This window comes from Temnothorax longispinosus, chromosome 11, assembly GCF_030848805.1.
Source record: "Temnothorax longispinosus isolate EJ_2023e chromosome 11, Tlon_JGU_v1, whole genome shotgun sequence".
NCBI classification, from domain to species: Eukaryota; Metazoa; Arthropoda; class Insecta; order Hymenoptera; family Formicidae; genus Temnothorax; species Temnothorax longispinosus.
The window spans coordinates 7,654,728-7,681,633 of NC_092368.1; the positions used below are offsets into that span (position 1 = coordinate 7,654,728).

Here is a 26,906-nt window from a genome sequence, read left to right on the forward strand (position 1 = left end):
TAAAAAATTTTTTTAATCGACGCGAATCGTTCCGCGCATACGGTTTTTCCTTTTTTTGGGAGCCGTTTTACTGATTATATTCGTGACCACCAAACGATTCCGCGTCGATGAGCCGTATGAAGTCAATTTGATTGATAAATAATGTTTATCATCAAATTACCGAGCTAACGTCACGGAGTCATGCGACCAATGGCGTGAGAATACGGTTTTTTTATTTCTTAGGAAAACGGTAGACCACCAAACGTTTTAATGACAATATTCGTGACCACCAAACGATTCCGCGTCGATTGAGCCCTATCAAAGTCAATTTGGGTGCCAAATACAATTTTTCTGACTAATAGCACAGAGTCATACGACCAATGGCGTGAGCATACGGTTTTTCTTTTTTTCTGGGGGAAAACGGTTGACTACCAAACGTTTTACTGATTATATTCGTGACCACCAAACGATTCCGCGTCGATTGAGCCGTATGAAAGTCAATTTGATTGATAAATAATGTTTATCCATCAAATTACCGAGCTAACGTCACGGAGTCATGCGACCAATGGCGTGAGAGTACGGTTTTTTTCTATTTCTTAGGAAAACGGTTGACCACCAAACGTTTTAATGACAATATTCGTGACCACCAAACGATTCCGCGTCGATTGAGCCCTATCAAAGTCAATTTGGGTGACAAATACAATTTTTCTGACTAATAGCACAGAGTCATACGACCAATGGCGTGAGCATACAGTTTTTTCCTTTTTTCTGGGAAAACGGTTGACCACCAAACGTTTTACTGATTATATTCGTGACCACCAAACGATTCCGCGTCGATTGAGCCGTATGAAAGTCAATTTGATTGATAAATAATGTTTATCCATCAAATTTACCGAGCTAACGTCACGGAGTACGTCATGCGACCAATGGCGTGAGAGTACGGTTTTTTCTATTTCTTAGGAAAACCATTGACCACCAAACGTTTTAATGACGATATTCGTGACCACCAAACGATTCTGCGTCGATTGAGCCCTATCAAAGTCAATTTGGGTGATAAATACAATTGTTCCGAATACGGCATTATGTGCATACGGTTTTTTCTATTTTCTGGGAAAACGGTTGACCACCAAACGTTTTACCGGTGATATTCGTGACCACCAAACGATTCCGCGTCGAATGAGCTATAAAAAAGTTAAATTGGTTGAAAATAAAAATTGTCCGGCTAACTTCACACCGGAAATTTTATTTTTATTTTACAGGAAAACGACTAACCACCAAACGATCGGACTAGACTACCAAAGACCACCAAACGACCACCAATCGATTCCAATTAATGAAAGTTCGATACGTTGAAGTTGTCCGGCCAACTTCATAGAGGTGGAGACCTCGCGCGGTGACAATACGAAACTTCGTTTCAGTGTCGCCAACGTCGAGAAACTAACTTCTAGGTTTTATGTGTGAATACGCACACACACCATTGAACTGCTCACGCGGACGCACGGTAGAGAGACATATGCTAAGACTGCGGCGTTGCCGCGTCTGTGCGGCGTTGCCGCGTGCTCCCCGCTTTAGCAATACGGCCTGAAAATGCTTTCTGGCCGTCCGTAGCAGAAGGCAGTAACGTACCAAGGCTAACAAGCACCCGCTTTAGATGAATTTTGTGTTTTGCTGATGTATTTAGAAAATCCACAATAAACTAGAATGATTTATCAAAATAATTTTATATCAGCGGTGCACACGTACTTTTGTTGTTAAAATTTTGCAGCAAATATTGAGATTCTGATGTATTTAAAAATTAGATGGATAATAATGTTGATTAAACACTCCGTTTTTTTTGGACTTATAATTTCATCATAGATTGCAGGAACAGATGCACTCATGCAAATAATGTGACAATTTTTCGTCAAATAATTTTTAAAATAATTTTATTACAAAACTACGCAATTAGGCAGTTCTGTATTGGAAAAAATTAGAAGAAAAATAAAATAACGACTTTTTTACTTGCTATAGTTTCTATAGTCACTCTCTAAAATACGACAATATCAGAAATAAATGAGAATTAGAAACATCATTATGAGAACACTTTGCAATAAGTATATATATATATATATATATATATATATATAATTATGACATATTATAATATTACAGAAATAAAACTTATTGTGAAATATTTTCGTATAATGTGAAATAAAGTTTTATAACATTAAAAAAAAGAACAAAAAACGGAGTGTAATCAACATTATTATCCATCTAATTTTTAAATACATCAGGATCTCAATATTTGCTGCAAAATCTTAACAACAAAACTACGTGTGCACCGCTGATATAAAATCATTTTGATAAATCATTCAAGTTTATTGTGGATTTTCTATAAATATATTAGCAAAACACAAAATTCATCTATGTTTTCATTTATTTCCTGCATACTAATTATAATGTATGTAAAGAGATACTGCATCTCTTGCACCTTAAATTATTATTTTTTGTAATATAATGTATAAATAATGAATTATGTAAAACATCATTTATTTTATTTGTATGGAAATAAATAGGCAAGCAACAAAAAAACGAAAAAAGTTATTAGGAACTATATAAGAGATGGTTTCTAATGCATTCAATGCACAAATCTGGATGGACGTTGTTCTACAAATTTTTAATGCAAATTAAAGACCTATTAAAGGAATCAAATCCATGTTAATTGCCAGTATGAAATCTACATGTGTCACAAGATTTTGGGACGTATATAGAAAAAGCAGTGACCGAAGCTACTAAATTTGTATCCATACGTTTAAAAAAAATTGAGCTTACTAATATAAAATGGATAAGCGATTATACTTTCCCAGATAGCACAGTTGATCTTTATGAATTCATAAAGATCAGATTCAGATCTTTTTGAATTCATAAAGATCAGCTGTGCTATCTGGGTTGTTACAAATTATTATATTATTAGCACAAGAAATACATATAATTGTAATAAATTCATATTTTTATCTCTATCTCTATATAAATGAATGTATGTTTGTCCGCTATGCAAATCTACAGTTTTCAAATTAGAACAACCAAATTTGGTATATACTATCTTATGATACTCTAACTTAATTAGACCGTAGACGTATTTTGAGAACCGCATCATCACCGATTTTTTAGGATATCGGTTCTAAAATTTTCCTAATGTCTGTCTGTCTGTCTGACTGACTGCGAACTACTCATTTATTAATGGACCGATTTACAGGAAACCGGCCAAAATTTGTCTAACTTTTCGAGAATGCTGTACTAATATATAAAATTCTTACGGGTATGTTTGAACGTTATTCTTAAAAATTAATCAACCAAATCTTAAAGTATTATATATGAAATAGGGGTAGAAAAATTGAGGAATATAATAGAATTCAAAAAATTGTTAATAATAAAGAGGTTACCGATTTCTGTCTAAAAAAAATCTACGTGATTGCTCTAATTTCCGTAAATTTTGAGATATCGAGCTAATTTTTTTATAGATAAAGTATCATTAAAGATAGGTTGGTGGTATTGAATTTGGCGAGAATCGGTGAAGGGGTTGCCGATGTATGTCTAAAAAATGTATAAGTTATTTGATGGATTGAGTGTCATTTAAGGAAGGTTGTTATTAAATTTGGTGAGGATCATGGGCGATGTAAAAAAGTTACAATTGACAATATGTGTTTATGAATCATATATTGGTGGATATAAGATTAGCTAGATATAATAAAGTTATAAAAAAAGACGCCGGGGCGAAGCCCCGGGTAACCAGCTAGTTTTAATACAAGTTCCACACATAATACTTTATATTTATTTCCATACAAATTATGAATGATGTTTTACATCATATTTTTATTATAAATTCCAAAACAATATTATATAATTTCTTTTATTTTATTATTCATTTTATTCTTTATATTGCTTTTTTATACATATATTATTGCTTCCTCATAGAGGAAGCTTTGTTTTCGTGAATTTCGTATATGAACCTTCGATTGCGTATAAAGTTGGGTTTAGTCAACCAAATTTAAAAAAATTATATATGAAATAGGGGAGAAGAAACCAACGACGAAGAGATTGGTTTTTGAGTTTTTTCTGCCAATATGTTCAGATTGTTGTAAAACGTCGAAATATCGCCTAAAAAAAAATGTTCGTGTGTATGTATGTATGCTTTTGTTGTCCGTATATGCTCTAACTTCCGTAATTTTTGAGATATTGAGATGTTTTTTTTTTAATCGATAGAGTATTATTCAAGGAAGGTTGGTATTGAATTTGGCAATGAGATTTTTTTTTTTAAAATTTTGAATTTTTTTAGAAATGTTCGTGGTTGCTCTAACTTCCGCAAATTTGGAGATATCGATCTATTTCTAATTTTATTATATTTTTTAGTCTTTTTTACCCCTATTTCATATATATTTTTTTAAGATTTATTTGATTAGACCCAGCTTTATACGCGATCAAAGGTCCATAATTTTGATCGCATATAAAGCTAAGTCTAATTATATATTATATTTGTATATTTTATGTATTTATATAATAAAGAAATATAATAAATAATATAATATAAATTATGTCACTCTTGGTCGTGTTCCGAAACTGCCAGTACTAAAAATGTATAGGTCGCGTCACATGTATTATAGATTTTCAGCACTGGCAGTCAATTTCGCGGAACACAGCTACGGTCTGTATTACAATATATTAAAAATGTTAAAAACGTTAAAAATAGTTATAAAATGTTAAAAATAGTCATTGGTAAGGAGAAAAATAAATTATTATTTGACGAAGTATTCAACGTACGTTGAATGTACGGACGTAATGTACGTATTTCGTACGTAATGTACGCTTTTGAATGACAGTCTTTTAAAAGGGTAGTACAGTCTGGCGGAGGATTGCGGAGGATCAATTTCAGGATTTATTTGTGACGAAGTGGTAGGCCAATCAGGTTCATGGTGTATAAGATATTGAAGTACATGTTTAGGTACATTTACAGTATTTTTTATATGAAAAAATATTAAAAAATGTATAGGAGTTATGAGTCATCTTTTCGCACGCGCGCTCGACTACAATGTAGGCAGTAGCTCCTGTACGGCGTGCCTGAAATGAAAAACGCAAAAAGGGTATTAAATTTAAATGTATTCCCCACCGGTTGACGTTCGAAAATTGTAAAAATGTTAAAAATTGTGAAAGAGTTATAGCAGAAAGTTATTTTGTGCCAATGAACTTTTTGCCAACTTCTTTTTGTTAAGTGCTATAACTCTTTCACAATTTTTAACATTTTTACAATTTTCGAACGTCAACCGGTGGGGAATAAACATTTAAATTTATTACCCTTTTTGCGTTTTTCATTTCAGGCACGCCGTACAGGAGCTACTGCCTACATTGTAGTCAAACGCGCGTGCAAAGAGATGACTCATAACTCCTACATTTTTAAATATTTTTTTATATAAAAAATACTGTAAATGCACCTAAACATGTACTTCAATATCGTATACACCATGAACCTGATGGCCTACCACTTTGTCACAAATAAATCCTGAAATTGATCCTCCGCAATCCTCTGCCAGACTGTACTATACCCCCTTAAAACGTTGTTTTTTTAAATAGCTGTACATAATTTTGCCCACAAAATTGTACTTTTAAGTACAACATTCCTTAAATAGAATGGTTTCCTTAGCAAAATCGAACAACTTTTTCTATTTTAAATGCCCACTCTGTGTAAAAAATGTGGAAGAAAGATATGTATATTATTATTTCATTAAATACATATATGTATATATATGTATATATGTAATCCGTGGTTTATAAATTAAGTTTTATATCTGTTCTTTTTGTAATAACATTATTTTTATATCTATTTTGATTTTATTATAACATATTTCTTTTATTAATTTCAAAAATTGGCTGTAGTTTTCGTAATAGTTTAGATGAGAACGGAAATATTTTTGCTATAAATATGTTATCATTTTCAGTATTATATTAAGTAAAACATGTGCACTTTTTCCGATTTAACACTAGAAATACCAAAAGCTATTTTCGACCGTTTTTATTTTTTAATATTCTGTTTTTTAAAGTAGAAAATTTATATTGTAATAAAAAAATTATTCGATTTATTTGGTTTTTAACATGATTAATGTAACATTACTTTTAAAAATTGAAACGGTAGAAAATTATTTGGTATTTCTAGTGTAAAGGTTACTTTAGAGTCTTTAGACAATCTATAATTCACGACAGAAGAATTATATAATTCTATTTGTTATGTTTTGTATTTTGTAATCTATAAGAAAACATTTGAAAATATATAATTAATGCATGTATGATGTATACATATGTCTGTATATGTATATATTTTTTTACATGTACCTCTAATTTTTTGAATGTTTTTTTATATATGCAATTTTGTCACAAACTGTCGTGAATTATAAATCGTGTAAAGTGACCTTAAAACTAATACTCTTTTCTTTTTGCTTCCTCATAAAGGAAGCTTTGTGATAGTAAAAAAAAAATTTTTCGAGATTTAAATGAAAATAAATTTAGAATGTTCCAAAATGTCAAGAAATCATATTAATAGAAAATGTATGTATGTGTGTATGTGTGTGTACAGATTTTTTGTACACGTATCTACTTCTACAATTTTTTAGATACCGGGTTGAAATTTTGCACACAAATAGAGTATCATAGAAAGTATATTCTCCTCTAATGTTATTAAAATCTGTTGACCGGTATGGATTTTAAGGGGATTTTCATTTTTTAGAAAAGTGTGTTTTACGCTGTAGTTTTCTCAATATTTTAGATATCGATCTATTTCTAATTCTATTATATTCTTCAGTTCTTTCTACCCCTATTTCATATATAATATTGTAAGATTTAATTAATCAGTTCTTGAGTTACAGACGTTTGAAATTTCGGAGAATCTGTACATACATAGAAGCCTTATAAAGTTGGTCTAATTAACCAAATTTTAAAGAATTATATATGAAATAGGGGTAGAAAAAACTGAAGAATATAACAGAATTAGAAAAAGTTGCCAATAATTTAAATTGTTCAAAATTGAGACTTGAGGTATAGTCTTTAAGGGTTACAGTTGACTTGAGTGCCAAAATGCAACGTAATACAGAATTGGAAAAAATATCCGCGAACGCGCCTTGCTCTACCTCTTGTGTAGTGTGGAAAAGAGTTCAACTACGAGCAATGTTGTCGCCAACTTGATGGCACGACGCTCATTATGGCAATGTTTTTGCCGTCGACATTGTGATAATAATAATAATAATAATAATAAACTTTATTAACGGGTAATAAACCCTTTAGCGTACAAAGAGAAAAGAAAAAACAAGAACAATAAGATAAAATTAAAATTTTACAACATAATATGGAGAACATTCAGGTTACAAGAGTAGACGAGAAAGTTTTTGTTTAAAAGTTGATACAGAGCCACCAAAAAAGTCAACCCTATTGGAGAAATTACTTGCAGATATTATTAGCCTATTTACACAAGAATTTGCGCTATACAAAGTACGGTGGTACTCGAGGTGGAAGATATACCTCGAAAAAACCTAAGTAACAAGTGGTAGACGTAATCTTTGTATCTCGAAAAATACACTGAGAAAAAAAATTGTTAATCCCAAGAAATATTTAGTTCGATACGTTCAACTAAACATTTTAGTTAGTTAACTAAATATTAGTTGTTTCAACAATTTATTTCGTTTTTTTAATCAAGAATTAATTAATTCAACTAATGTTTAGTTAACTAACTAAAATGTTTAGTTGAACGTATCGGACTAAATATTTCTTGGAATTGACAAATTTTTTTTCTCAGTGTATATTCTCTGTAATTGGCGCTGTAATTTAAAAAGAGATATCATTTCTTTTTTGTAATTGTAATAATAGGTCACTTTGAAGCGCGACTCATTTTTTGATAAGGTAACGTAATTTTGTGATGTGTATCACTTGAGTAATAATTTTTTGGAAATAAAAATACTACTGCTTAGGTTTTTTCGAGATTTTTGGAGATACAAAGATTACGTCCACCACTTGTTACTTAGGTTTTTTCGATACAAAGTACGGTGGTACTCGAGGTGGAAGATGGAGTACTGTCTTACTTCTCTAGTCGGGATGTTAAAATAGATACGTTCCAAAAGATTTCGCTCATAAAGCTTCCTCTTCGAGGAAGCCAAATTAATAAATATTTACTAATAATTATACATATAAAAAGGCTTCCTCATAAGAGGAAGCTTTATGAGCTAAATAAAATGTTGATTAAGCAACGTGCAAATTTATAATTCGCATACTTGAAAATTGTGAGAAAGTAATGTTCAAATTTATAATTTGTACACTTAAAAATTATAAGAAAGCAATGTGCATGTTTCTACTTGCACACTTAAAAACTATGAGGAAGCAATGTGCAAGTTTCTACTTGCACACTTTTTTTCTATGTTCTGTCCTGTATATTTTTGTCTATCCTTTTATATCTATTTTATGTTTATCCTTTATACCTATTCTGTCTTTCTCTCTCTCTCTCTCTCTCTCTCTCTCTCTCTCTCTCTGTTCTATCTGCATTCGTAGGAAATGTAAAGAATTGTTAATATTAAAGAAAACAATTTTTACATTTTCTCTTGACGGAAGAGACCACCACCTTCTCGCGGTTTCCAACAAATATATACGTTGTCCATGCATTTATTTGAGAACAAATATTACAATAAATTTATCATATTGTTGCACAAATAATTTATTCCTTTTTTTAATTTTATATTATATGTATTTGCTAATAGCAAAGTAATTATACTATCAAAACAATATTTCTAAAACAAACAATATATAATTTAATGTTTTATTTCACTTTTCTTGTGTTAAAAATAATTTATTTTCTAAATTAATAACATGATTTTTTTTAGAAGAAAGCGTACATATTGGCCAAGAGTGGATTTCTATTATTTACGCTTTTTCTGTTTTTTATTTCTTTTATATGGTTTATTTTTAAAATAAAGATAATATAATTTTATTAGATATTATTTATGTAATTGCGATCAATTTTACTAACATTTTTTGTTATTAGTTTCATTACTTTTAAATAATTAAGAAACACACGATAGTGTTTCACGACTAGTGTGGGAAGGATATTTTATTGTCATCTGCAATGTCATAATATATATTTTATTTATAAATCAACATCAGAAGGGATACGCGAGACATAATAGACGAGCCAAGTCAGCCTACGCGCTAACGCATACGACTTTCGAGCCGGCTATGGCTGTCTGCGCTCTTCTACCTACCCGCCCGAAGCTGGCCGAGCCGCGCCGAGTCGCCGCCGAGCGCCCAGCGCACACGTACATACACGGCTCCGTCAGCTGTGTGCGTGTCCCCACCAGGCGCGCAGGCAGCTCCGGTAACTTAGCCGGTCAACTTCGACTTTATTAATTTTCATATTTTTTTATCGTTTGTTGGTGATTGTTGGCCTAATTACAACGTTTGTTGGTTCTTAATTTTTTTTTAAATTTAAAAAGAAAAATTAGCATTAAGTTAGCCGGAAAAATTTTATTTTTAATTTCAAAAAAGCCTAATCGATGCGTAATCGTTTGCTGATGATTGTTGGTCTAATTTTAGCGTTTGTTGGTTTATTATTAGTCTTAAAAACGAAAAAAAAACTAAAAATTATCTCACATATTAAAGTAATCGAAGATTGGTTTATTTACCTACGACTTAAGCTTTATTTCTATCAATTTAAGGCTAACATCTATAAAACTGCCATATGAATATGGGCCTTAACATCGGCAGAAAATCGCGAAAAGATAAAGAAACATGGTGGTTCGCGTGGGAAGCACACACACACACACACACACAACGGGGGGGGTGCGCGGGGGGGGCCTTCGGCCCCACCCTCCCCCGCACCCACCCCGCCGGTAGGCTGCGTGGACCTCGCTTTACAACATAAAGTACATGCTAAGTTGTAAAACGAAATTATAAAGCACATGCATGGAGGGGTGCAAGGGGACTTAAGGTGGAAGCACATAAAATTGCAGGAGCCATAAGCAGAAGGCAGAAGCCATATGCGCATGCGCTATGGTATTATAGAGCTCTACAGATACCATAGCGCATGCGCATATGCCTTCTGCCTTCTGCTTATGGCTCCTGCAATTTTATGTGCTTCCACCTTTACATGCGTGAACGCACGTGAACAGAAAGGCTTTTCTCCCCTGCACCCTCCCCCATGCATGTACTTTATAATTTCGTTTTACAACTTAGCATGTACTTTATGTTGTAAAGCGGAGGCCGAAGGCCCCCCCTCGCACCTCCCCGTTGTGTGTGTGTGTGTGTGGTGTGTGTGTGTGCTTCTCACGAACCACCATGTTTCTTTATCTTTTCGCGATTTTCTGCCGATGTTAAGGCCCGTATTCATATGGCAGTTTTATAGATGTTAGCCTTAAATTGATAGAAATAAAGCTTAAGTCGTAGGCAAATAAACCAATCTTCGATTACTTTAATATGTGAGATAATTTTTCGTTTTTTTTCGTTTTTAAGACTAATAATAAACCAACAAACGCTAAAATTAGACCAACAATCATCAGCAAACGATTACGCATCGATTAGGCTTTTTTGAAATTAAAAATAAAATTTTTCCGGCTAACTTAATGCTAATTTTTTTTTTAAATTTAAAAAAAAATTAAGAACCAACAAACGTTGTAATTAGGCCAACAATCACCAACAAACGACCAACAAACGATAAAAAAATATAAAAATTAATAAAGTCGAAGTTGACCGGCTAATTTACCAGAGCTCGCGCAGGCAGCGGGCAAACAGCACCATTGGCACCTCTGAACACAGCCCTTGTCAGTATGTTACCACGGAAATTCCCCATAAGCTGCTCTTACTAGTGAGAATCGTTTGTCCCAAAGTTTAGCCTAATTACGTAATGAATCTCATTAAAATTAGGCTCATTTTAATCAATAAGATCAGCCGCAAGCTGGTACAGAGCCGGATTTTGCATTTTGGCTCTTAAAAATTTATTATAAATAAAATACGGACTCGCAGCTGACCCAACCTGACCCGTGTCTAGCTGCGCGTTTCCCCACATTTATTATAAATTTTATTTCGATCCTTTTTCCAAAATCCGGCTCTGTACCAGCTTGCGGCTGATCTTACTGATTAAAACGAGCATAAGTAAAATGAGATTCGTTAATTAATTAGGCTAAACTTTGGGAAAAGCGAATCCGTAATTCCCGACCGGCCGACAGAGGTCTCCACTCTTATGGCTTCTGCACACAGGACGCGGAAACGCTTGCCGCGCGACAAGAAGCAACGCGGTAGCCAATAAACTTTTGGTTCTTACGGAAAAGCAACACGTTGATTGGCTACCGCGTCGCTTCTTGCCGCGCGGCAAGCGTTTCCGCGTTCTGTGTGCAGAAGCCATTATGGCTGAGTTTCCACTGAGCGCGTCACGCGTCGCGTCATCCAATCAAAACATCCCATTTCGATCCCGTCACAAGAATGTAATGAAATGGGATGTTTGATTGGTTAACTTGTGACGACGCGACGCGTGACGCGCTCAGTGGAAACTCAGCCATATGGCTGAGTTTCCACTGAGCGCGTCACGCGTCGCGTCGTCACAAGTTAACCAATCAAAACATTCATTTCATTACATTCTTGTGACGGGATCGAAATGGGATGTTTGATTGGTGACGCGACGCGTGACGCGCTCAGTGGAAACTCAGCCTATGGCTCCTGCACACAGGACGCGGCAGCGCGGCATTGCGGCAACGCGGCACCGCGGTAACCAATCACCATCTGCCTTTCCGTACTACTTTCAAAAGTAGAACGGAAAGGCAAGACGGTAATTGGTTACCGCGGTGCCGCGTTGCCGCAATGCCGCGCTGCCGCGTCCTGTGTGCAGGAGCCATTACTCCTGTCGACCCTCGCTTTGTGACCGAATAAAGGTGTTGGGGGGTGGGGGATCAACGTATTTCTAGCGGAAGGCGGTGGGAGACGGTGGTCGTTGGTACTGTTGGTAGTCGTGTGGTCGTCGTGTGGAGTCACGATCTGTGAATCGAAGCAAAATGGCGACGTCCGACTCCAAGGCACCTTTGAGGACGGTGAAACGCGTCCAATTCGGCATCCTCTCGCCCGACGAGATAGTAAGTCAACTGTACGATAACTCGCGAAACAAAATTCTCGCGGAAAGCATTGTCCTGGAGCTTCATGGCGCAATGTCATGCAACCCGCGCGCCTAGCACGTTGGTCGCTTGCGAGAACTTCCCCGTCGAAACGCTTGTTGTAGATATCGTAGGCTGCATTCCAAAATTCACTTTAGTTAACTAAAATGCTATAGCGTACGTGACAAACTATAAATTTTAGTTACCTAGAGTGAATTTTGGAACGCAACCGTAGTATTTGCGAATTTTGATTTCATTGCTGTGTGTGATGTCAGTTTAATGGAAACTAAGAATAAAATTGTGTGTAAAATATTGGTGTATTAGTGCCCATATATTAGCTATCATACTTTTGTCAAGTTGATTATTGAAAAGTATTATTGAGAATTATGAAGTTATGGGAAAATATCAGGAAAGGCAATGCGACTGTAAATAGTGAATATAACTTTATTTATATTTAAAATGTATATTCAACTACTACATATTTGGATTTAATTATGAGAAAGCTATATGATACCAATAAAGATTCTCAAATTAAATTTTTTATATGAGGACTTTTTAAAGTACTCATTGCTCTAATATTGCAATTTTCAACATAAATATGTATGCAAAATGATTTATGAACAGAAAGTAATATACACGAAGAAGAATTAATCATATTTCTTGTGTATAAAATATATGATATAATGAGCTTACGATTGAAAACATTACTTGGATGCATACTGCATCGTTCTATCTTTGTTACTTACTAAAAATTGATCAAGGACAGAACGCGCGTGCGACGCTAGTGTGGACCTGAGTGAAGTTTCCGAATTGAGCCAAGAATAGTCAAAGTGTCAATTTGTTTGATAAATTATCATATATCTAGATATATAAAAAATCATATATCTAGATTCACGTTTTTGTAAGATGTTCTATAAAATTTTAAAAATAAAATGTTCTATGTTAAATTTATATTTTTTATAAGATTTCTTACATGATGTTATGCTTTTGTGCAGCGTCGTATGTCAGTCACTGATGGCGGCATACGATTTCCGGAAACAATGGAAGGGGGCCGCCCTAAACTGGGTGGCCTCATGGACCCGAGGCAAGGTGTTATTGACAGGAATTCCAGGTGTCAAACTTGTGCTGGGAATATGACAGAATGTCCTGGCCATTTTGGTCATATAGACCTAGCAAAACCAGTATTCCATGTGGGATTCATTACAAAAACTATAAAGATATTGAGATGCGTGTGTTTTTACTGTTCCAAACTGCTCGTCAACCCTGTAAGTAGTTATTATTCAAGATATACTGAAGAAATATTATCTCTTTATTGAATCCAGAAATTTTTACATTTTAATTTCATTAAATTGATTTGTTCACATTCTACATTTTTTCAAAAATTTATAATTGATTATAGAGATTTAAAAGTAATTTAAAAAAATAATTTTAAAATAGTGCATGAATTATAAAAAAATAAATCACATAATTATATATAGATTATAAAAAAATAATATAATTAAGTTTTTTAAAGTCCCCCAAAAAATTAATGACTGAATTATATTATCTTAACCCTTAAATGCCACACCTCTCAAGAATCTCGTAAGTTCACTGAGGGGTCTAAAAGACCCCAGCATGAAAAATGTCTCCTTACTCATTGATTTTTTTATCTTTAGTTTTATCATAATTTTTTTCAATGTTCAAGGTCTAGAGAAGAGTATAAAATGCTAATATTGTTCAAATTTCAATTTCGACATAGTATAAAAAATTAAGTAAACTGAGCACTGCTAAGTGTATACACGGGTAGGTCAATCACTCAACTATCATCAATGGGAGCATGAGCTCCATTTTTGGTAAGAACATTTGAAAATATTTCATTCTAAAGGGTCTGGGGTCTGCTGGACCCCACTGGTCATTTAAGGGTTAAGCACGTTATCTTTAACTGACATCAAAGAAAGAAAAGAATTTCTCAGAACACTAATGTTGTTTTCTCTTTTGTAATTTTCAGCATAATCCAAAGATTAAAGAAATCGTCATGAAGACGAAGGGGCAGCCGCGGAAGCGACTTGCATTCGTTTATGATTTGTGCAAAAGCAAAAATATCTGTGAAGGTGGAGATGAAATGGATATTAACAAAGAGAACGCAGAGAACCAGCCACTGATGGACAGAAAACCGGGTCATGGTGGTTGCGGTAGATATCAACCTAATCTCAGACGATCCGGCTTGGACGTCACTGCAGAGTGGAAGCACGTGAACGAAGACTCGCAAGAAAAGAAGATAATTCTCTCAGCCGAGAGGGCCTGGGAAATCTTGAAGCACATTAAAGATGAAGAATCTTTTATCTTAGGCATGGACCCGAAATTTGCTCGTCCGGATTGGATGATAGTCACGGTGTTACCGGTACCGCCGCTGTCCGTCAGACCTGCGGTTATTATGTACGGTTCCGCCAAGAATCAAGACGATCTGACGCATAAACTGGCGGACATCATTAAATCGAACAACGAGTTACTACGAAACGAACAATCCGGCGCGGCGGCACACGTGATCTCTGAGAATATAAAGATGCTACAGTTTCACGTGGCAACGCTCGTCGACAACGACATGCCCGGCATGCCCCGGGCGATGCAGAAGTCGGGCAAACCACTCAAAGCGATCAAAGCTCGGCTGAAGGGAAAGGAGGGTAGGATTCGTGGAAACCTGATGGGTAAACGCGTGGACTTTTCGGCGCGCACTGTTATCACTCCGGATCCCAACTTGCGCATTGATCAAGTAGGCGTGCCGCGTAGTATAGCGCAAAATTTGACATTCCCCGAAATCGTGACGCCCTTCAACATCGACAAGATGCAGGTGCTAGTCAGGCGCGGCAATTCGCAATATCCCGGTGCGAAATATATAGTTCGCGACAATGGCGAGAGGATTGATCTGCGTTTCCATCCCAAGTCCTCGGATCTGCATCTGCAATGTGGTTACCGAGTGGAACGACATATCCGCGACGGTGATCTTGTGATCTTCAATCGTCAGCCCACTCTTCACAAAATGAGTATGATGGGCCATCGCGTTAAGGTGCTTCCTTGGAGCACATTCCGCATGAATCTAAGCTGTACATCACCGTATAACGCGGATTTCGACGGTGACGAAATGAATCTACACGTTCCGCAGTCAATGGAGACCCGCGCGGAGGTAGAGAACATTCACGTGACCCCACGACAGATTATCACCCCACAGGCGAACAAGCCAGTTATGGGAATTGTACAGGACACTCTAACCGCTGTGAGGAAGATGACCAAGCGCGATGTGTTCATCGAGAAGGAGCAAATGATGAATTTACTTATGTTTCTGCCCAGTTGGGACGGCAAGATGCCGCAACCGTGTATTCTGAAGCCGAAACCACTATGGACCGGAAAGCAGCTGTTCTCCCTCATCATCCCAGGTAACGTGAACATGATACGGACGCATAGCACGCATCCCGATGAGGAGGACGATGGTCCATACAAATGGATCTCGCCGGGTGACACCAAGGTAATGGTGGAACACGGGGAACTCGTGATGGGTATTCTCTGCAAAAAAACTTTAGGTACCTCCGCCGGTTCTTTGCTTCACATCTGTATGCTCGAGCTGGGTCACGAGGTATGCGGACGTTTCTACGGCAACATCCAGACCGTCATCAACAATTGGCTATTATTGGAGGGTCATTCGATTGGTATTGGCGACACTATTGCCGATCCGCAGACATATTTGGAAATCCAGAAGGCGATCAAGAAGGCCAAAGAAGACGTGATAGAGGTGATCCAAAAGGCACACAACATGGAACTCGAACCTACGCCTGGCAACACGCTTCGTCAGACTTTCGAGAATCAGGTGAACAGGATCCTGAATGACGCTCGAGACAAGACCGGAGGCTCCGCCAAGAAGTCCTTGACAGAATACAATAATTTAAAGGCCATGGTGGTGTCGGGCTCAAAGGGCTCCAACATCAACATTTCTCAAGTCATCGCCTGTGTAGGTCAGCAAAACGTCGAGGGTAAACGAATACCTTTCGGCTTCCGTAAGAGAACGCTGCCGCATTTCATCAAGGACGACTATGGGCCAGAGTCCCGCGGCTTTGTTGAGAATTCGTATCTAGCCGGTCTTACTCCATCTGAGTTCTATTTCCATGCAATGGGCGGACGTGAGGGTCTTATCGATACCGCCGTAAAAACAGCTGAGACCGGTTACATTCAGCGTCGTTTGATAAAGGCTATGGAGTCGGTCATGGTGCATTACGATGGCACCGTGCGTAATTCCGTCGGTCAGCTGATTCAGCTACGTTACGGAGAGGACGGTCTCTGCGGTGAGACCGTCGAGTTCCAGAATCTACCAACGATCAAGGTGAGCAACAAAGCCTTCGAGAAGAAGTTCAAGTTTGATCCGACCAACGAGCGATATCTACGGTGTATATTCAATGAACACATCGTCCGAGACACGATGGGTTCCGGAGAGGGAATATCCGAGCTGGAAAGAGAGTGGGAACAATTGAACAGAGATCGCGCTGTACTTCGAGAGATCTTTCCAAGCGGCGAATCAAAGGTTGTACTGCCCTGCAATCTGCAAAGGATGATTTGGAACGTACAGAAGATATTCCACATCAATAAGCGAGCGCCGACCGATCTCAGTCCTATGAGGGTGATTCAAGGAGTAAAAAATCTTTTGGAAAAGTGTATCATTGTCGCCGGGGACGATAGACTGAGCAAACAGGCGAACGAGAACGCGACATTATTGTTCCAGTGTTTAGTAAGGTCGACCTTATGTACCAAGTGCGTCTCCGAGGAGTTCAGGCTGTCGAGTGAAGCCTTCGAGTGGCTAATTGGAGAAATCGAGACGAGATTCCAGCAAGCTCAGGTGTCACCCGGTGAGATGGTCGGCGCATTGGCGGCGCAATCTCTCGGCGAGCCTGCCACTCAGATGACCCTGAACACCTTCCACTTTGCCGGTGTATCATCGAAGAACGTGACCCTCGGTGTGCCCAGATTGAAGGAAATTATTAACATCAGCAAGAAACCGAAAGCGCCGTCACTCACAGTGTTCTTGACGGGCGCGGCCGCGCGTGATGCTGAAAAGGCAAAAAACGTTCTCTGCCGGCTGGAGCACACGACGTTGAAAAAGGTGACGGCGAACACGGCGATATACTACGATCCTGATCCGCAGAACACTGTAATCGCGGAGGACCAGGAGTTTGTCAACGTTTACTACGAGATGCCCGACTTTGACCCCACGAAAATATCGCCGTGGTTGTTGCGAATTGAACTGGATAGAAAGCGGATGACTGACAAGAAGCTGACGATGGAGCAGATCGCAGAGAAGATCAATGCCGGCTTTGGCGACGATCTGAACTGCATATTCAATGATGACAATGCCGAGAAGTTGGTGCTACGTATTAGAATAATGAACAGCGACGATAACAAGTTCCAGGACACGGATGAGGAGACTGTAGATAAGATGGAAGACGATATGTTCCTTCGGTGTATCGAAGCCAACATGCTCAGCGACATGACTCTGCAGGTATACTGAAGTAAACGCTAATTAGTCTTTCGCATCTATGTTCAGTTACTGTTGTTAATTAGTTTAATGTAATTATTGAGAAAATTGTTTTTACGTTTTCTATTGAATATTTCAGGGTATTGAAGCTATCGGCAAAGTTTACATGCATCTGCCGCAAACGGATTCCAAGAAACGCATCGTTATCACGGAAACCGGCGAATTCAAGGCCATTGCGGAATGGCTTTTGGAAACCGACGGGACGAGCTTGATGAAGGTGTTGAGCGAGAGAGACGTGGATCCGGTGCGAACGTTCAGTAATGATATTTGCGAGATATTCCAAGTGCTCGGCATCGAAGCCGTGCGAAAGTCGGTAGAGAAGGAGATGAACGCAGTGTTGCAGTTCTATGGTCTTTACGTGAACTACCGACATCTCGCTTTACTTTGCGACGTCATGACAGCGAAAGGTCATCTCATGGCGATAACACGTCACGGAATCAATAGACAAGATACCGGCGCTTTGATGAGGTCAGTAAACGAGTTTCGTTTTTCATCGGGATCTTTGAAAGATGTATATCTATACCTTAAAAATAAAGAATTGTTTCTCTATTTTTAGAAATTTAGAGAAAATAGGATTCAAAGTTTGTTAATTTTTAGAAAATTTCCAACGCGACATTTTCTAAACATTGTATCTTAAAAACTAGTAATAATAGATATATAAGACCTTTTACCTTTATACAATTTAAACTCCTGGTATATTCAAAAAAAGTATTACCTAACTTGAATTATGACAAAACTTGGAGATACGACTTTTTACCTCTAAGGAACAGATATATGTTACGCAATGATAGAAGATAATAGATCGAAAGTTAGTAAGACATCGAATTTCTTTAGGTGTTCCTTCGAAGAAACGGTTGATGTACTACTGGATGCCGCATCTCACGCAGAGGTAGATCCAATGAGAGGGGTATCCGAGAATATTATAATGGGACAACTTCCTCGGATTGGAACAGGTAATGCGCGTGTACATAATTCTTTTATAGTATAAGAAACATTATGCGACTTGCATAACTTCTAACTTCTATTCGCAAATTTGTCTTGTGTAAAGAAATGTAAGAAAGACATTAGGACTCTTTGATTATGATCAGCATTTTATCAAATGACTTATTTGCTATATATAATAGTGATACGATGTCAATGATTTCATATGTGTGTTTAGGATGCTTTGATCTATTATTGGATGCTGAGAAATGTAAATCTGGTATCGAGATTCCTATGGCAGTTGGCGCAGGAATGATGGGAACGGCGGGAATGTTCTTTGGCAGCGTAACTGGCATGTCCAGCATGAGTCCTCAGATGACTCCTTGGATGGGAGCTACTCCTGGTTATGGTGCATCAAGTATGTCGCCAGGTAAGTCTCGTATAGTATATAATTTCAAAACAAAATAATAAAAATGTTTTTTAGTTTCTAAATGCACCTCGAACAATATTAATAATTATTCTCTTTTTGTTTTGTAGCATTGAGCAGCGGTATGACGCCAGGTGGTGCATGCTTTTCACCGTCGGGAGCATCAGATGCATCGGGCTTGTCGCCAGCATACTCGGCTTATTCACCGCAACCGGGAAGTCCCGGTAGTCCGGGTCCGAGTATGAGTCCATTCCCGATGTCACCAGCTGGTGCAGCGTCACCTAGTTACTCTCCGACATCACCGGCGTATCTGCCCACATCGCCTAGCATGACACCCTCGAGTCCAAATTATTCGCCCACAAGTCCTACGTATTCGCCAACCAGCCCGAATTATTCACCGACATCACCAAGCTATTCGCCGACAAGTCCGAGCTATTCGCCCACTTCGCCGAGTTATTCGCCGACAAGTCCAAGTTACTCGCCCACTTCTCCGAGTTATTCACCGACGAGTCCAAGTTACTCGCCTACCTCACCGAGCTATTCGCCAACTAGCCCGAGCTATTCGCCCACATCGCCGAGCTACTCGCCAACTTCGCCGAGTTATTCACCGACAAGTCCGAGTTACTCGCCAACCTCGCCGAGTTATTCCCCGACCAGTCCAAGTTACTCGCCCACAAGTCCAAGCTATTCACCCACGAGCCCGAGTTACTCACCAACTTCACCAAGCTATTCACCAAGCTCGCCTAACTACACACCTGCTTCACCCTCATATTCGCCGACTTCGCCCAGTTATTCGCCAAGCTCGCCGCAATATTCGCCTGCGAGTCCAAGCTACTCTCCCAGCAGTCCCAAATATTCACCGACGAGCCCAAGTTATTCTCCTACCTCGCCATCATTCGCCGGTACATCGCCGCAATACACGCCTGCAAGTCCCACGTACTCGCCGACCAGCCCGACATATTCGCCTACAAGTCCATCGTACTCGCCGAGTTCGCCGCAGCACACTGCATCTGGCAGCACCCGATATTCACCCAGCAGTCCGAATTATTCACCTACCAGCCCGACGTACTCGCCCACAAGTCCGCAGTACTCGCCGTCAAGCACCAAATATTCGCCCACGAGTCCCACGTACACACCCACAAGCCCGAGTTATTCTCCGACGAGTCCAACGTACTCGCCGCCCGTACCGGGATACTCGCCCACGAGTCCCACGTACTCACCAGCGTCACCCGCTTACGAGACAGACGAGTAATTTGTTTTTAAGTTATTTTCATAAATTATTATATTTAGATACTTATTTTAGTAAGTTAATTATAAGTCCAATTGTAATTATCGTGGTTGCACATAACTGCAAATAAACTTGACGTATATGTTTGTTAAGATGTTTCGTTCGTTAAGATGTGACCTTTTTGGTACTTAATAAGTTGGGCATAACATGATCATGTTCAGTCACGTTAGAAATTCGAGGGAAGTTAAGAGAAAATTAGAAACACGAAAAAAAAATTACTGTCTATCAAATAGAAATATGTAGCCGATAATTTCGGCTGTTAATTATATTATTAGTGCGCAGATTATGATGCGCTTTCGCCACTCGTACCAGGAAGGTTGTGACAAACATAATGACAAGAGTGAGGTACATATCTGGGGGAAAAATTTGAGTGTGCTATAAGCGAGCGTGTTGATTCGTGTGTTATAAGCGAATTGTATATGAGAGTATCTTAGGGACCACAGAATTTTGTAAACCAGCAATCGATAAAATAAACGAGCTACTGGAAGACTACTGATAAAAATAATACGCAAAAATTCAGGGAGATTATATATTGATGCAAGAAATGTTTAAAAATTCAGGGAGATCATTTGTATATGCGTCTTTATTACAACTATACTATTATTACGACTACTATTCTTGTAGAGATACAATTTATCTTCTACATCTAGCAAGCTGCACGACGTTGTACGTTCAAAACTCTGTACTTCATTGATGTTTATTCTATTAGGTATAAATATCTGTGATTGTATTAGAAGAACGCGAAAGTGAAAATCTGCGTTGAAGTGAAACTATTTTGTATTATCTCAGTTATATAAATGTATTATGCAAGCATTGTTAACGTTTTTTTTTTTTTATGCAACAACGATCATTCTTATGACTTATTGGAGTATATCAAGTCACAAGCTTCAATATTCGTTACAAATAAATCATAAATCCAAAGATAGTAAAGAAAGAAATTGATGAAATCACTGACAATATCTTGAAATACAAATATACATATACAAATATAGATAAGGATAAAATAAATGCGGAAATATGAAGCATATAATAGAAGAAAAAGTGTATATTCATTCGGTATAATTTTAACTAACTCGCTTTTAAAATAAATGGTTGCGACATCAAGAATGACAACCACTATATTATTCGAAGTAAAGCACAGCATTTCGAGTACATTCTATCGTCTAGTCTACGACAGCTTGCTAAATACAAAAGTCATATACATTGTAGGTCTTCTTCGTAGCTCTCCCGTCCGGGCTAAGTCACTCGTGTTCGATACGGTATCGGGTTACCTCGGTGCTGCGGTACGGTGCGTATCGCGGCGAAAACCGGTCCAGATTCTTACCACGTTGAACATTATGTGTCTCAGTACCGTGACATCGCAGCGAGCGACATGAATCCCGAAAGCGCAACGTTGTGGAAGGACGGAAATTCGGGGCTGTCGTTGCTCTTCGCCACTCTGTGCATCGTCGATATTTTCGGCGTATTCCCGATAATCGCGTTACCACGATCGATTGTCCAGTGCGGTGAGATCTCGCTGCAATTTTTATCGGGCTAAGAGAAGTATCTGACGATATGGAATATTTTGCAAGAATACCGAACATCCTGAGAAATCTCTGTGATCTTTCTCAATTATGAATTAAAAATACTTACCAGAAATAAAAGAGGAATTTATACGAGAAGCTATCTGTATAGCGAAAGAGAGGCTTGCTTGATTGCGAGAAGTGTTTGTAACGATTGTATATTTGTGATGACATTATATATAGCAATAAGTTAATGTTAATTAAAATAAAGAGTATCGCGTAATAATTATTGATTCCTGTATTAATCTATCAATAAAAGCGCCAGCACAAATTGTTCGTTTGTTAATGGTTTCCTATATTCCGTTTTGTTGATAGATATAATCCTTGGAATAAAAAAATTGGACATATATTAATACACAAAGAAGGATGGAATGTAATATGTACTTGTTGAAAAAATATGTGTACTTGTTATTAGGACTGTACGGAATCCCTTTGGTGCTTATTGTTCTTGGTTTGCAAATTTATACGGCCATTCTGTTGGGGAGATCATGGATTACCGCGACTGCTCTGGATCCACAGATTTCACGAAAAAATCGGTATCTCTCCACCGTCCATCTAGAATTAGAACATTTAAATGTACGCATGTCTGTACAAATTTCTCTCAGACACCTTTCTATTAAATTCTTCAATGTTTTCCACACAATAAGACATTTAAAAATGTAGATTTTACGTCTAGATATATAATTAAAATTGCAGCTATCCTCTCGCCGCTGTGACGGAATTAACGATGGGGCAGCGCGCACGATCCATCATTACTCTGCTTTTGGATCTGACGGTTTTTGGTTGCGGCATCCCGAATTTGTTAGTCGGTAGGTAAATAGGTACCTGCAATTATACTCATGGATTAAAACACAAGTAACAATCATTTTTATTCCGTTCAAAAATTTGTTCTTTGTGCTCGACATCGTTGATACGTTGCAAAAAACGAATGCAAAGAAGAATATCCTCTTTATATTGCATTTTTTAATAGACTTTTCTAAGATGTTATGAGATATATCCTGCATATCATTTTGTTAAACGCAAATGATTTTTCAGCTTCACAGAACTTGCATCTGTTCGGGCTCAAGATATCGGGACAACGTTTTGATCTTTCCTTCTGTTATTGGCTATTGATAGTCGGCCTTTTACTTTGCCCGTTAATGTGGCTGGGCAGTCCGCGAGACATGAAGTAAGTCAGTAAACTCTGTTTTTCATATTATTATAATTCGTATACACCGGAAATGAATACTATTTATTGAATTATTATAGATGGATCGCAACATGCTCTAGTATAATGGTCGCTTTAACAGCGATATTAACGTGGTGGAGCATTATAACTGATGACCGAACATCTGATGTCGCACCAATTGTCACTTCTCCGACGTGGGATAAATTTATTTCCGGGTACGTGCAATTCCTGTATCACACAAATATACATTTAGCAAGAGCTTTTTCCATAGTCAAAGTACATCATAAAATAATTAATATTATAGTATAATATTAAGTATAAATTTGCCAAATCAAACGATCTATTAATTAATTATTTAATAATTACTTGAACGAATTTTCAGATATGGTATGCTAGCCTTTCAGTTCGATGTGCATCCTACTTTAATGACGATACAGGTTGATATGCGCAGTCCTCGAGACATCGATAAAGCTATCTTCTTTTCTTTCATGGGTAAAAAATAGCGGAAAAAATTATTTCTTGCATTTTGTCTCTGTATACTTCGGGGCGGAGTCACAATATAAAATATTTTTCTTCCATTTATTCAAATTTCCACTTTTTATAATCTTAAATAATTTCGCATCTACTTCCTCAATATTGAAATAATATTTTATAGCTCCGAGCGTTTTCTTTTCTTGCAACTCCTCTCTCTGTTAGCATTATTCCTTACATTAATTTTTGTTTACAATAGCAAGCGGATCGCTGTTCACCATTACCACTTGCCTAGCCGTGTGGAAATACGGCGGCAATACGACTGTCAATATTCTTGAGGCTGTGCCATCCGGATCGATTGCAAATATCGCCATTCTATTAGCCGCTCTTCAGTTATGCTTCTCCAGCGTAATTGGCTACTCGGCACTCTTTCAACATCTGGAGGATCAATGGAGCGTGCAAAGAAGTAAAGAAACTTTACATTTAACTGTGATTTAATTAAAACCATAATTAATTTACCCTACTATTATGTTGAATCAGCTTTCGGATGGAAACGATGCGCCATGCGATCGGCGGTAGTTTTTCTCAGCGTGGTTGTAGGCGAATCGGTATCGCGATTCGACATCGTTATGGCTCTGATCGGTGGCTCGTTAACCGGATCATTGGTCTTTGTTTTACCACCTCTAATATACGCTCGAGCATTAGCTTTAAAGAAAAAATCGAATCATGTACCAACTGTCGAGGGACGGATTTATTCAGGTTCTCGCAAAAGACTTAACGGCGAAGAGCAACGTTTGATGGATCCCGGAGCTCATTCCCGTTCAATTTACTACGGTTTCCTGAGTGCCACGAATAATCCTCGCAGGTATCGAATGCTTAGATATATCTAAATACTTTTTTTTTATTAATTAACTCTATATGTAAATTGAAAAACTTATTTTTCCAAAGCATGTCATCTTTGTTAAATCCATTCGACCTACATTTAGCGTTTTAATATTGAATTTTTACTAGCTACACGTATCTCTACTTCGACGACTTAGATGACGAGATAAATTCACATTTGAGCGGCGAGTCCGCTGATTGTTACGAGGGCGAACGCAGGGACGAAGCCACTCAAATTCCAATGACCAAAACTCGTCAGGAGGACCAGCCGCTTCTTATCGATGCTACAGAGCCAATCGGAAGTCGAATCAGGAGGTCTACAGGTGATCCGCAAGAGGAGACCGCAGGAACGGTTGCAAAGAGGAAGAAATTATGGAATCTAGAAAGGATGATTAATTACTTCGGCTGCTTCATAGTAATGATTGGTATAGCGATCACGCTGTCTTCAACATATGTCAACATTTGGAATACCATACGCTACGTGCGTTTTACGCCGCCGTGCATCATTAACGCTACTGCGGGCTAAATCTTCGCACAGTTTCTCAATGTTCGTTTAGTTTCACCAATTAATTGTAACATTTGTATTTTGTATAATATCTGTCGAATATGAAGAGTGCGATAAAATCGGATGTCTTATATGGGTGTGAGAATGTAAAGCGATATTCTGCAATTTATCCTCACATATTTCATTTCAATCTAGAAATTATATTTCTTTCTTTTTTAGAATATCCGCAGAGAATTCTTCTCTCTGCTATCCGCGAACAAAAAATCGGGATGACAGTCTAGTGTAGGGTGTCAAACTTGTAACCACGGAAAACCAGGTTTGAGTCCACCTGATCACAGAAATTTTAATATTCTAAACTACACCCTTCGTACGAAAAATAAAGGGGGGGGCTCTCATGCGGAGAAACTGGGCTCCGTCTTTTGAAAGAGACGTTAAGCTGTTGGTCCACACATAGCAACTGGAAACTGCTATGTGTATCCTCCCATAAAAGTGATTTCTAGTTTTCCAAACTGGGAGTTGAGTGCCTAGGCTAACAACCTGCCCCCTTAAAAATTACTGTTAAGAAACCTGAAGGCCAAACAATTCAGAAGGCCATGGCTCGACCTACTCGACCTTGAACTGTAGCGCCATTGATGACAATAATCCGCGAATAAATACAATTAATCTCATGGCGTATTTCCTTTTGGTTTACAATACTTTATTTCTATCATTTGTCTGTCTGAAACTGGCTTATAAAGAGCCCCTCTGCTTGAACACTAATACATCACTAGTATTCTTATTTGGTTCAATCGTAGGAAAATCTCACATATATATTGATATATTTAATCGTATTAAAAACACGATATCCAACAAATAGAATACATAAAGTTTAAAATTAAAATATAAAAAGCATTTTCTACTCATAGACGCATTCACTGGTGAATGTGATGATTCTTGTTTTTACTTTCACACATAACCATTTTCCATCGTTGAGTCTTCAAAGCAAGCACTAAAAAGTCAAAATCATATTATAATTCTATGATTGTTAAACTTGATATCTTGCAATGATATTTTAAGGTTTCTGTTCACTCATCACTACTCAGATTGTGACGTTCCACTTTCTGGCTGTATTGCTAAAGTTAATAAACATTATATAATATATATACTCAGATTGTGACGTCAGAAGCAAGAAAATATACAGTAAAAATTTTGCTAAATATTAAAATGGAAATACGTTTTAATAAAACAATACTTACAATCGATAGAACTGACTTGTAAATACCGAAAATTCTCCTTTTATTTCGTTAATTATGTATAATCAAAAACGAAATAAGCTATGTTCACAGCTAATGACAACTGTCAAATTAATAATATATAGAAATAAATATGATTTAATTCCTCCCCGAAACAAAAAATTAATTTTCGGTATATTTTACAAGTCGGTTCTATCGATTGTAAGTAAGTGTTGATTTATTGAAACATATTTCCATTTAAATATATTTAGTAAGAATTTTTATTGTATATTTTTTCACTTCTGACGTCACAATCTGAGATAGTAGTGGTGAGTAAACAGGAATCTTAATCGGCGTACGAACCTCATTCTCTCCATATATCGTTGTTTTTCAATTTCGATCTCCTCATTCAATACCTGCTTGAATTCCTGGATCAACATACGTCTCTCCTTCTCTAGTTCGGAAATCGTCCTTTGCACATAGCAGATTTTTCTCTCTATTTCACACCTTTCTGCGCTTGGAGTTTGCTCTTTATTTTCTGTTCCGAAATGAAATATATAAAAGGCAAAAATACAAACACAAAATCAAATAAAACGGTATACCTTGCTGCTGCTTCCGTTGATGTTGTCGTGTGATGTAACTCTTCAATGTATGTTTTACTTTTTCGTCAAAAGATGACATATTTATTACAAAAATAATCTCTCGTAAACTTTATTAATCTTGCCTAATCACTATATGATTTATGAACATTGCGCTAATCATAGGTCTGTCTTCTGTTCTTCATTCCAGTATTATGCT

The 26,906-nt window shown here is 37.5% G+C and overlaps 2 protein-coding genes and 1 long non-coding RNA gene across 4 annotated transcripts; 2 read left to right on the plus strand and 1 right to left on the minus strand.

Annotated features, from left to right (window-relative positions):
• The first annotated feature begins 11,941 nt into the window (after window positions 1–11,941).
• On the plus strand, window positions 11,942–21,124 carry LOC139822411 (DNA-directed RNA polymerase II subunit RPB1-like). Of its 2 annotated transcripts, XM_071794084.1 has the most exons (7): window positions 11,942–12,101; window positions 13,115–13,384; window positions 14,107–17,637; window positions 17,753–18,141; window positions 18,508–18,626; window positions 18,833–19,024; window positions 19,132–21,124. In XM_071794084.1, the coding sequence occupies exons 1-7, from the start codon at window positions 12,024–12,026 to the stop codon at window positions 20,271–20,273; spliced, it is 5,721 nt and encodes a 1,906-aa protein (XP_071650185.1). In that variant the 5' UTR covers window positions 11,942–12,023; the 3' UTR covers window positions 20,274–21,124. The 2 variants fall into 2 exon arrangements, with proteins under 2 accessions (XP_071650185.1, XP_071650186.1); XM_071794085.1 differs by lacking the exons at window positions 11,942–12,101; window positions 13,115–13,384 and adding an exon at window positions 13,640–13,951.
• Window positions 21,125–21,269: 145 nt separating this feature from the next.
• Window positions 21,270–25,745, plus strand: Mah (solute carrier family member mahogany). The gene is made up of 9 exons (XM_071794091.1): window positions 21,270–21,814; window positions 22,287–22,407; window positions 22,568–22,680; window positions 22,907–23,039; window positions 23,120–23,254; window positions 23,422–23,531; window positions 23,770–23,976; window positions 24,051–24,375; window positions 24,522–25,745. The coding sequence occupies exons 1-9, from the start codon at window positions 21,682–21,684 to the stop codon at window positions 24,916–24,918; spliced, it is 1,674 nt and encodes a 557-aa protein (XP_071650192.1). The 5' UTR covers window positions 21,270–21,681; the 3' UTR covers window positions 24,919–25,745.
• Window positions 23,127–24,167, minus strand: LOC139822417 (uncharacterized). The gene is made up of 3 exons (XR_011734514.1): window positions 24,030–24,167; window positions 23,406–23,948; window positions 23,127–23,267 (listed from the first exon to the last, which is right to left on the minus strand). It is a non-coding gene; the product is annotated as an uncharacterized lncRNA (long non-coding RNA).
• Window positions 25,746–26,906: the final 1,161 nt, after the last annotated feature.